Below are 12467 nucleotides of genomic sequence, written 5' to 3' on the forward strand. Positions count from 1 at the left end.
TGGGTGCCCGGCATTGCCTGGATGTTTGGAGGTGTGTGTTGAAAAAAAAAAAAAGTGGTAGTAGACGCGAAGGCAGAAAAGAAAGTGAAAGAAAACTTGATGCCTTATCTTTACTCCATGATGCGACTGGAAGTTCGGAAACTTGAAATTAGTAAAGTCCTTCCAACCAATGCGATGACTTGCAAAAATCGTGACGCAAAAAAAACTGACCCCTCCTTGTAGAAAAGTGTCAAGTTGAGGGTGAAGGAATTAATGTTTTTAGCCAATTTGTTGATATTTGTCGTCTGAAGGAATTGATTTTTAAAACGATATTGATCTCATGAAAATTTGTTGCCTCTGTCGAAAGTTTTAGGCAGACATACAAACATACATACATTTAAACAGACAGGCGAGATTTATATAATAGACTAGCCGGGTATCTGGTGTGGCCTGGGTGAAAAGAAAAAAAGTTTTGGGAGGGAGGTAGGCTCAAACCCGAAGCCTTGAGGCGAATAGCCTGATGACTTACCACAACGCTACAGTAGCAGGGAATTGAGAACAGCTGAAATTCAACGTTTAAAAAAGCAGGTGGTTGAACGACAACGTGTGATTTCCTGGGTCAAACATCATGCCAAAGTGGTAGAGAAAATGAAATCACAGCATGAATTTTGTAACATAATAAAAAATACAGACGACCTCCTTTCGTAAATCAGGCATATTATAATCTAGACAGTATATAAAAAAGGTCTAAGAAAAAGTGACCACCCCGAGTCCACCCTCCAGAAAGCCTTTGGCGGACATACAAAAAAAATGCACACACAAACACACACACATTTTCAATTTTATATTATAAACTAGTGGGGAGTACCAAGCGTTGCCCAGGTGTTTGTAGGTGTGTGTGTTTTGGGGTAAATTGTTGGCCGGGTGTTTGTTTTAAAAAAAAACAAAGCCTTGATACGCAGTTGGAAAATAATAAAGTGTGAAAAAAAAAAAACGTATGACTTGACAGGTGCCCGTTTTTGACGAGTTAATGACGTCAACTTTGTGCGGGACAGTGTTTTATTTACTACGAGTCTGTTCGCTCCTTTTTTTTATACGAAAAAGCTTAATGCGCATGCGGCGATTGAAAATTGTTGAATATTTATCTTTTCAAAGTCAGGCAAATTAAATAAACAGGCGACCCCGGTTGTTAACTCGTAGATATTATTATTTAGGCATGATATAAAAAGTTTTAAGAAGCTGTGAGGTGACCGATCGCTTCTCAGAAAAAAGCCTTTCTTGGACATACACGAAAACGCACACAAACATTTTCGTTTTTATATATATAGACTAGTGAGGGGTACCCGGCGTTGCCCGGGTGTTTGGGGGGGAAGTAAAAAAAAAAGTAAGTATGAGGATCGAACCCGAACCGTTGAGGCAAAGTTGTAAATTAAAGTGTGAAAAAAAAAAAAATGTGCGTTGTTAACCATTGCCCCACTGCGAGATGCTCATGGAAACACGTTTGAATTTATTTAATTAGTTGGATTTAGCAGGTGCCCGTTTTAAATGAGGTCAAGTTTTGACTGCGGGATAGTATTCATTTACAGCTGAATGCTTCCCCCCCCCGAAGATGTTATAGGAAAAAGACTAACCCACATGCGGCAAGCAACAAATATTGAATATTTATCTTCCCGAAATCGAGCAAATTAAATAGACAGGCGAGCTTCGTTGTTAACTGTGAGATATTATGATTTGTATGTGATATAAAAAGTTTTAAAAAGTTGTGAACCGACCGACCGCTTCTCTAAAAGAAGCCTTTTGTAGACACACAGAAAAAGCGAACACACATACATACATTTTCGCTTTTATATTTATAGATTACTAGGGTTTTGTGTGGTTGAGTGAAGAAATATAACACTCGCTTCCTCTTTGTGACAATTTTATATAAACAATTTTTCCTACTTTTAATATTTCCCATTGTCTATTGTTTCAATCCTTTGACCGATATCTTCTCAAATATTCCTGAGTCAAATTATGCATTCCATTAGACAATAATGGAAAGTCCTGCATTCTTCACATTTACGTATGTGCAACTCGTTGAATGTTTCTCTTCTGGGAATCACCTACTAATATATAACACCTGGACCTTGGAATCGACTTCCAAGTATGGTAATAAATGTATTAACAATACAACAATCCAAAGTGAATTTGGACAGGTGTTGGACTACTGTATCCTCGTTTGTGTAAATTTCTACCACCCTTTCCCTACGTGGCAATTGAAACATCATTGTTTTATATTTTGCCAAATGAATTGAATTGAATTAAACTGAATTAAACAATGATTAAGTTTTTTGGGGTTTTGTTTTTAGGTCAGAGTTTCTTTAAGTTAGCAATATACAGGCTGTCTCAAAAAAAAAAAAAATGCAACTGAAACATGCTCATTCTATTTTTTGCCAAATTGAAGTTCGACTGAGCTTCAGTCTATGGTCCCCCCCCCCTCGCCAAACATTCACAAGAAACACTCGTCTAGCTGAAAACACTATCAATAATTCCCCCTCCTCTTTATCTGCGCCTAAACCTAAACGTAGATTCCATGAATAAAGCTCTTTCTTAGAACTGCATGCCTGTGGAATTGTCTTCCATTTTCCTGCTGACTACAATATGGTTGTCTTCAAGTCCGACGTAAACAAGTTCTTGATGAGCCATTCCATATAAGTTAACAAATTTACCGAATTGATTACTATATTGTCCAATTTCTACTGTAGACTCTTTAACCCTTATCCTCGAATGGCCTCTTGGCCTTGATAATGTGGTGATGCCTATGTAAAAAAAAAAAGTGTCACTTTTCTGCTTTTCTGGAGGTTGAAGATCCAATCTTTAATATAGACGATAATAACTAAAAATAACAGAGGAGTTAATAGTTCTAATAATAATAATTGATAATAATTAACAATAAAGAATCCAAATAATTCATATATTAAAAATTATGCAACGAAAGTCGTTTCTTTTTTTTTTTTCTTTTTTTTTTTGCCAGGGCTTTTGTCCTAATTTTGCAAAATCTAATTTGATTAGATAATAGAAGAGGGGGGTGGGGTCACTTTATAATCAAAGCAATACCAGCAGAAAAAAATATGTCTCATAAGTTTGTCTTCTATTTTATCTGATGGAACAAGAACAAACTACCTCCATAAGGTAAAAAGTTCAGTTTGAACTTTTATGTACGTTCTTAAAGTTAAGAAAGCTGCACCTGAAGATTGTTGGAGTTTACTTTGGTCGAAACGTTGAAAAAATAACAACCAAGATGAGAACAATAGTTCAAAGAATCCAAATAATCTGTATATCAAAGACTCTGAAACAAAAGTAGTTTTTTTTTTTTGGGGGGGGGGCTTTAATCATAATTTTGAAAAATCTAATTTTATCAGATTATGGGAGGGGGAGGGGCACTTTATTATAAAAGCTATACCAGCAAAAAAAAAACTGTCTTAAAAGTTTGTCTTCCATCTTTTCTGTTCAAAATAACTTCCTTAAATCGTCTTTATATGAGAATAACAACTAAGATCAAAAAAGATTTTTTGCAAAAATTTTTATTCATTGGCAAAGTATACAAGATGCATTTTCACCTCCCAAATAACTTTTTCTAAATTTATAAAGAATGCCATGATTATTTATTAATTTTTATTCAAACAACCCAATTTTTTTTTTCTGCTAATATCATAATGGCCAAGTGAAAAAAAAACAAAACATTTTAAATTCTCATGAAGTAAAAAAAAAAAAAATAAAAATAAATATCTAAAACAAATTTTGCAAATTCTTTTTGTAAATAGATTTATGAAACCATCAAGAGTCTTCAGCATCTTCTTCAAATTCTACGAGTACAGCACCTTTGGGTACAGTCACACCTATCTGGTAGGGCAAGGCTTTTATGACACCAGCTTTTGGGGCACGGATCACAAACTGGAAAAAAAAAAAAATAATAAAAAAAAAAAGATAAAACAAAAACTTTAAGAAATTTAAATATTTGCAACAGAAAGAGCTTTCTGTCGCCATTGACTGCATGTCATCATCAACAGAAACAGCTGTAACACGATCAATGACAAATTTTATTGTTTCTTTAATCAAGATAAAGGTGTTAACATAAAAGCCGTAATCTAATTTACTCTCTTGTGTGTCTTGTCAAAGCAAGAGTTATTTCCCTAAGGACACATAAGACAAATGATTTTTTTTTTTTTCACATGATGGTCACCACTTATCAAGGCCCGGAAGCCATTCAAGGATAAGGGTTATTGCAAGTACAGTACGTTAGTGTGGAGATTTGATTTGATGAAGTGTTTACTTAAGGGGGCGGTTCATCAGGAATTTGTTAACGTTGGACTTGAACACATCCAAGTTGTAGTCAGGTGGGAAGCAGGCAGACGGAACAGAGTTCCACAGGTGTGCAGTTCTAAGAAAGAAGCTTTGTTCATGTCGTTGTTAAATTCTTTCACAGGTTAACAGAAATCTTTAAGTGAACGTTCATCTCCAATCTGTCTGTCAAATAGTTTTGTTCCATAGTTAACCCTGGTAAATAAGGATTGTTTACGTTAATTAATGTAAATTCTTGATTTTTTTCTTTGTGGCCTCCTTTCAAACTACATTGCTTTCTAGATGGCAACCTTCTGTTTAACAAGAAAATGACATTCTGCATCTAGTCTGGTGCACTGCATCATCTGCTGTGGCTATACAGTTCAAAGATGGAATTAGCTCTCTGGATGCAGGCTTGGGCGGGTGATAAGGATGCCTAGGTTTGCCCTGTTACCTGGGTCCCCCTCTCTGCGTTGCAGACAAAGTCCGACAGAAAGGCAAGCGAATACGGTTGGAGCCAGTGCAGTTGCAGGATTTGCCGGAAAGGTGTTGTAGTGCTTTACCATCCATCTATCGAGACTTCAAACCGGATTTTTTGTCAAGTTTACTCCCCTTCTAGGCATTAAAAATAATTATTTATTATTTTCAGCCCACTGATGTCATGGACAAAGAAAGGTTTCTGCTTTCCAATTTTACCAATTTTATCAACCCTAATTCTGTTTTTTTTTTTTTTCTTTTGCTTTGTTTTCATCTCAAGGCTCTCATTATATCACATTATATATCTAATATATAAAGTAATGCTGACTTTTCTATGGTCTGTAGCCAGATTATAATATTTGAGACATTATGCCATTAAGTAATGATAAAGGTCACGGTTATAGTCAACTAACATACTCCCTAACTTCCGGCATAGCGATATCAGAAGTGGTGACATGGCAAATCAATTCCTTCGCTTTTTTTCTCTAACACCTATATCTTCCCTGTGTATGAACGTTTTCTTTTTACGTTTTTCTGATCGTCATTTTTTTTTTTATTTAAAAATCATTGAAAAGTTTTTCGGTCTTATTTTAATTAAGAATTATTGAAATTAGTTTTATTTTTTTTTAAGAATTAGTGAAAAAACCTTTTATACCTTTTTTAAAAAAAAATTATTGAAAACACTTTTTTAAATATTTTTTTTTTTTTTTTTTTTTTAAACTATTTTGGGAATATCATGTATTGGATATGTTTTTTTTTATGATGTTTGAAATTTTGTTATTTTGATTTCAATAAATTTTATTCTTATACTTTCATAAACATATATTTATTATATAAATTCAAATAAAAAAATTTTATTTTTTATAATTCAAAAAAGTTTTATTTTTATAATTTCATAAACATATTTCTTATAAAATTTTCCAATAAAATAAAAACTTATTTTTTTAATTTTGTCATTAAAAGTTGAAAAAAAAAAAAGAAAGGAAACACTGAAGAACTACAAAGACGGGAGTGGCAACATTAAAACGAGCAACCTTTTGTGCTCCAGAATTTATTTTTCTACATTGTCACCACCATTCTCAATTAACTTTCTTCAGGAATTTAAAGATGCATCTCTGTTTCTGACACATGTCTAGGAGAGGGGTCACTTTCTTAGAATCTCGTACCATCAATATCTGCAGCAAAGAGATGAAACTTTCAGGTTATGAATGCATAAGTTCAGTCATGATAACAATGCAATTTGTAATCCACTCCGATTCGTTTGGCCGGAATAAAAAAATAGGAGGCATTTATTATTTTTTTTTTATATCCTTCATATAGTTAACTGACTTTGCAAACTCCCCTTTTCCAGATTCACACAATCTAGCCTGAGCTCAGTGGGTGACCCAACAGTATTTTAATATGACTGTCCAACTTTGATTATTTGTAAATCATTCGGACAGCTTAATCCGATTAACAGCAAATACTACGATGTCACTATTAATTTTGAACAAAAAAAATTACTTGGATTTTTTTTTGGACCCAACATGTTGTAGCCTCCATCACAAGAAAACAGAAGAAAGGAAAAAACTCAACGCACTTTTTCTTTGTTTTTAACAAAGGCTTTTATATCTGGTATTTCCAACAACGCATTTTTCTAAATTATTAAACAGTTCATTTCTTCTTTCCAGGATGGGTGTGGCTTTTCGTCCCTGTTGTGACATTGCCTGCGTGTCTCGAACACGTGTTTTTCTGAACACCTGCTATGCCTCGAACACACGTTTCTCTTGTCACGTCTTGAACACCACCTCCCCGAACGTCCCTGACATTTTTGGATTATTTTGGATTGAAACGCAAAACTTATTGGAACAAATTCATCGTACACAGTTAATCGAACATAAGTTGCGATTTTTTTTTTTTTTTTGCCAAGGAAGTTGGAGGTGTGTGGGGGGAGGGAGGGGGCAACAAATAAAAAAATAACTCACCTCCATTTTCATCGCAATCATCACAAGAAGTGGGTCTCCTTTTTCTACTTTATCGCCAGCCGACACAGAGAGCTTTTCAATCACCCCAGGCATCGGAGATACTGCTGCTTTCCCACCCATATCTGTACTGCCCGATCCCATGAACTTTGGAGGAGGAACTTTTAATTCACTGGAACCGTTCTGAGAAAAGAAAGAAAAGAAATAAGATGAGCAATTGATCGATCTTTCAGCAATTATTTTTCTTGTACAATACATTTAGCAAAGGAGTTGCAGATGCTTTGCAGAACGATCATTGTGTAAAGTTTGTATAAAATTAGGAATAGTGAAAGCAAAAGTGCTGCGGAAACTTATCAAAGTAGATCTAGTTGAAAAGAGCCATGGGATCGTTTTACTATTTATGTATGCCAAATTAAAACACAACAACTGCTCCTGCTGATTTTCTATTTGGGTGATATTTAGGCATGGGTTATAGTCAGCTAACGTACTTTCTAATTTCCTGCAGAGCACTACTGAAAGCAGTGACAAGGCAAATCAGTTCCCCCACTTTTATCATTCTTCAGTATTTCTATTGTGAAGCGATTTATTGAAAATAGGAGAAAAGGACGTTATTGAAAAGTAGACAATAAAAATTAACAAAATTATACAAATAGAAATAACACAATTAGTTTTTATTTGCACTTTTAATAACGAAATTAAAAAAAAAAAAAGTTTTTATTTTATTTGAAATTTTATGTTTATGAAATTATAAAAATACGTTTTTTTTTTCAATTTTAAAAATAAAAGTTTTTATTTAATTTTATATAATAAATATATGTTTATGAAAGTATGGAAATAAAATTATTGAAACCAAAATAACAAAATTTCAATCATTACAAAAAAATGTGTCCCAATACATAATATTCCCAAAATAGTTTAAAAAGAGTTTTAAAACTGTTTGCAATAAGTCTTAAAAAAAATGCAACTAATTTCAATCATTCTTAATTAAAATAAGACTGAAAAAAAGCTTTTCAATGATCATCAAATAAAAATTAAAAAAAAACAATTGGAAAAACGTAATGCAGATATAGGCAAGAGAGAAAAAAGTGAAGAAACTGATTTGCCTTGTCACTACTTCTGGTAGCACCCCGCCAGAAGAAATATGTTAAACTTAGGCATGTCATTTAAGTAACCTGGAATTCCTATGTCAAAAACAACAGGAACCAACCAATTTTAATTTAGACAGAGTTTTCATAAGAAAACAATTATCAATGAGCTGTTAATCAGGTTTTACCTTTCCCATGTTTTGAAAGTGACTCAGGTTTTCACAGACATGAACAAACCTTTCCAATGACGAAGGTCATCAACAGAATGGTGACTTTTGTAAGAGAAGAAACGACTAGCAACAACCGGACAACCTACCTTGAAAATGTCCCAAAGAGCAAAAGTACTGTTTTAGTGGTACTTGTACAGTTTAATCAATAGATTAAAAAATGCGAATATCAAAAAAAGGTTATATTGTACGTATCCATTTTGGACTGAACTAGCCATTTTTGAATTTTTTGAACACACCACAGGGGAGATAACTCAGTTTAAAGCGCCGACCCCCCACCCTTCTTTAATACTAGCTTTTCTTCCTAAAAATCGAACCTTTTGCTCGGTATGATAAATGATAAAAAAAAACAAAAAAAAAACTACTTGATGAAATTAAGTTACATTTTTTTTCAGAGAACTTCATTCCATAACGTATGCATACAATATAACCTTTTTTTCGATATTTTCATTTTTTAACATCTTGATTAAACTATACAAGTACCATTTTAGTATCTTTGAAAACCAGTTCATGTGAAAATTATGTTGCTACACGGACTTAGGGTCTGTACATTTTTGTGCACCTTGGAACTAAAACTGATGATATATGCATGGTTCCAGCATCCAGTGAATTCCTGAATACATTTAAGAGGTTCGATAGGTTACATTTTGGGGATTGCATCTAACTTATAATCCACCGCGACTGTGGACAATAGTCCATGGGAACATTACAGAGCTAGAGAGGCAATAACTTTTCTAAGTGGAGAAATCAAATTCTAGGTGGTTCAACTCCAAGTAAGATATATCTATAAAAGTGAAATTGTCTGTGTGCATGCCTTTCTGTGCGTGTACATTTCCCTACCAAATTACTCTGCCAATTTTCAGTCTACAGACTTGAGATTTGACATAAGGGGTATGGAGATTTGGGAAAATCTTTTTAATCGGTTTTCGGCCAGAATTTTGGCTGTCAAGGGGTCAAAGTTTAACAATTTAACCTTTGAAAACTCTACCAAACTCCTCCGCCAATTTTGGGTCTAAACACTTGAAATTTTAGATGTAGGTTACTTGAACATGGATCAAACTTTTTAACTTGATTTGAGCCCAAAACAATAAATGTCAAAATTGAGGTCAAAGTTAAAAAAAAAAAAAAAAAAATTTGATCTCTCAGCCAATTTTTGATCTAAACATTTGAAATTTTACATAAAATGTATTCAGACATAGGGCAAGCTTTTAAATCGGTTTTTGGCTGAAAATTTGGCTACCAAGGGGTCAAAATTAAAAGCTTTTGACCTTTGTGGTCTCTAGCAAACTAGTCAGTCATTTGAAATTTTACATAAAAGGTATTCAGACATGCAAGCTTTTTGGGCAAAAATTTGTCTGCTAAGAGGTCAAAGTTGAAAGAGTTGACCACTGCAGACTCTACAAAACTCCTCTGCCAATTTTGGATCAAAACATTTGGAATTTAAGATGTAGGTTACCTGAACATGAGTCAAACTTTTTAATATATAATATATATATATATATATATATATATATATATATATATATATATGTGTGTGTGTGCATAAAGTTATGAACAGTACATAGGGCTCAAGCAAAGCTGGGCTGAACTGCTAGTTTTCTATAAATGACTTGTTGCTGACAGACTATATAAACTCACTAAGTGTGCATGTTTACACCAATATATATCTACACATATGGTTGTGAATGTTAAGTCAAGGAGTTTGAACAATGAGTTTAGCATAGTGGTGTATATAAAAACGTATTATGTAAACAAGTATGTCTCTTTTCATGTATGTATAACGTGTTCTCTTTTCATGAATGTATAACGTGTTCTTTTTTATGTATATATTACATGTTCTCTTTTCATGTACGTATAACGTGTTCTCTTTTCATGAATGTATAACGTGTTCTCTTTTCATGTACGTATAACGTGTTCTCTTTTCATGAATGCATAACGTGTTCTCTTTTCATGAATGTATAACATGTTCTCTTTTCATGAATGTATAACATGTTCTCTTTTCATGAATGTATAACCTGTTCTCTTTTCATGAATGTATAACATGTTCTCTTTTCATGTATATATTAAATACATACTTCTGGTCGTCTTCTGCGTGTGTGCATGTTACACATATAATCACAGTTCACAATTAAAGTTTAATTACAGTTTTTTTTTTTTTGAGGCATTACAAGGTTTCATCTCTCAGCATGAACTCCTGTCCAGAAAGGCAATAACTTTTTTTAAGTGAAGAAATCAAATTATGGGTCGTTAAACGCCAAGTCAGATATATTTTCTATAAATGACCTGTTGCTGACAGGCTTTACAACCTCACTAAGCATGTATGTTTACACCAATATCTACACATACGTTATAGAAAGTTCTTGTTTTGAATTCTGCTAGTTCCTCACCATTCAAACCTGAGACAAACCTTAGACAAACTCAGGTAGGTGGGGGTACTTTAGCTGCCTATGAACAGACTACACACACACACACACACACAAACCTGGCACAATTATATGGAATAAGTCAGAGAGAGTTGCAACCGTAGTTGAAGTGAGTGTCCCTAATGATGGAGGTCTGAACAGAGCTGAAAGGAAGAAACAGATTAAATATCAAGATCTCATGAATGATATGAAAAGAAACTGGAATCTTAGGGAGATGTCAATTAAACCAGTTATTATAGATGCCACAGGGCTTATGAAGAAGAATCTGAAGTCTTACCTAACTAATATTCCTGGCGAGCCAAGTGCAAAAGAGATCCAGACAATTGCACTTAAGGGAACAACGAGGATACTAAAAAGAGCTCTCGGTTGGTTTCAAGAAAAAGCAGGGCAATGTTGGCAGCTGGTTTGGCTGCCCCATACCCAACGTTACAATCTTCAAAGGGAGAAAATTTAAAAAAAAAAAATAAATGATTGTAATTAAAATCTACTAATGAAAACTTTATATTAATCCTAAAATGTTTTTTTACATAAAAAACTTACCATATTGAAGAGGTGTACGCTGTCACCCTGAAAGACAACAAAGCTGGATGTAACATTGCCATCAATGCAACATACAAGGCGTTTCCTCTCGCCTTCTGGCTGCAAATTCCCCGTCACGTTATACTGTTGACCATTGTGGTGCACAGTAAAAGATTTATCGGTATTGTAAACCAACTGAAGGTCAATTTCTGTTGAAACAAAAAAATAAATAACACAAGAGTTAGTGAATTTTTTTACCTACAATAATGCCGACAATCTCCTATGAATATGTTTTTGTTTACAATAAAACACGCAGCTTTTTAATTTGCCCAATAATCAAAAGTAAAAATAAAAATCTGTTTATTCTTACTGCGTTTGTATCAATGAGCTACTGTTTGTCAAGGTTCTAAGGCCACTCAAGGATAAGAGTTTATTAGGTGAACAACATTGAGGATTGGTAACGATAACTAGGACTGAGCAGAATTTGATTATTTAAGAGGATAACTTAAGAATTTGTTTATATTAGACTTGAAAATGACTTTGCACAGATAGTTCTTGGGAAGAAACTTTGTTCATGGAAGTTCCATTTTATTTAAGGTACACAGAGGAATAAAGGAATTATTTATAGTTGTTATAGGCGGAGGAGTTTTTGTTGTATTTGGGAGGGGGGACTAAAGATTGGAGGTCAGTTAAGCACCTACCTTGAAAATAACAATAGAGTAAAAAAAAAAAAAAAAAGCCTGTAAAAACAAAAACAGCACTTCTACACTATTGGGAGAACATTTCGAAAATCGTAATACTGAATTTCACATGAAAACTATGGTATCTACGTATTCCTCGTATTTTTGTAAAATTATGAAAATCGATAAGATAGAAAATTATTTATTAAAGAAAATAAAAAATAGAATTTGATGAAAACAATTGTAAGACACAGGAGAGTTCACAAGGGAGGTAAATTTCCGTTTTGATTGAAACAAGATAGCAGCAATTTTTCACCTACTAACACTAAATAATTCAGTAATATTCAGATAATTTCAACTGCATAATTTGGAAGCTACCGTTGTAAATTATTAGAATTGACAAAAAAAATCAGTTAAAACCATTGTTTTTTATCAGAAACCTTCATTTATCGATTACAAAGTCTCGTCCCAATTCTGTAGAAGCACCAGAAAAACTGTAGAGAAGAGGACATCTCTTACTAGATTTTGTACTCTGTCAAGCAGGAAGAATGTTTTGAGTGACATCTCCCCAGATGTGCTAACAGCATTCCATCTTAGAAGGTATCTGGTTCTTATGAATGAAGAGTATTTCATCAAAAGTAAGATACTGTCTGGAGCAGTAGAATGATTTAATCATTTTCGCAGCCAATTTAGCAACAGTTTTGATAATTTTTCTACAGGGTGAAACGATAAAATTGCTGCCCTAGAAAATACGACCCAATTCCATTTCCATTTGACGAAAACAAGTTTTATTTGC

At 33.6% G+C, this 12467-nt stretch overlaps 1 protein-coding gene across 2 annotated transcripts in view; it reads right to left on the reverse strand.

Moving 5' to 3' along the window:
* Positions 1 to 3769: 3769 nt before the first annotated feature.
* LOC145296878 (methylcrotonoyl-CoA carboxylase subunit alpha, mitochondrial-like) overlaps positions 3770 to 12467 on the reverse strand; it is a 73050-nt gene continuing 64352 nt past the window's right edge. For both annotated transcript variants that reach the window (XM_080143015.1, XM_080143014.1), the window contains exons 15-17: positions 11013 to 11200; positions 6741 to 6920; positions 3770 to 3912 (exon numbers count right to left, since the gene is read on the reverse strand). In XM_080143015.1, the coding sequence (XP_079999141.1) occupies positions 3796 to 3912; positions 6741 to 6920; positions 11013 to 11200 (485 nt within the window). In that variant the 3' untranslated portion in view covers positions 3770 to 3795. The remainder of the gene's footprint in view (positions 3913 to 6740; positions 6921 to 11012; positions 11201 to 12467) is intronic.

The sequence above is a fragment of the Euprymna scolopes genome, chromosome 17 (genome assembly GCF_053919585.1).
Source record: "Euprymna scolopes isolate OS-2025 chromosome 17, ASM5391958v1, whole genome shotgun sequence".
Lineage (NCBI taxonomy): Eukaryota > Metazoa > Mollusca > Cephalopoda > Sepiida > Sepiolidae > Euprymna > Euprymna scolopes.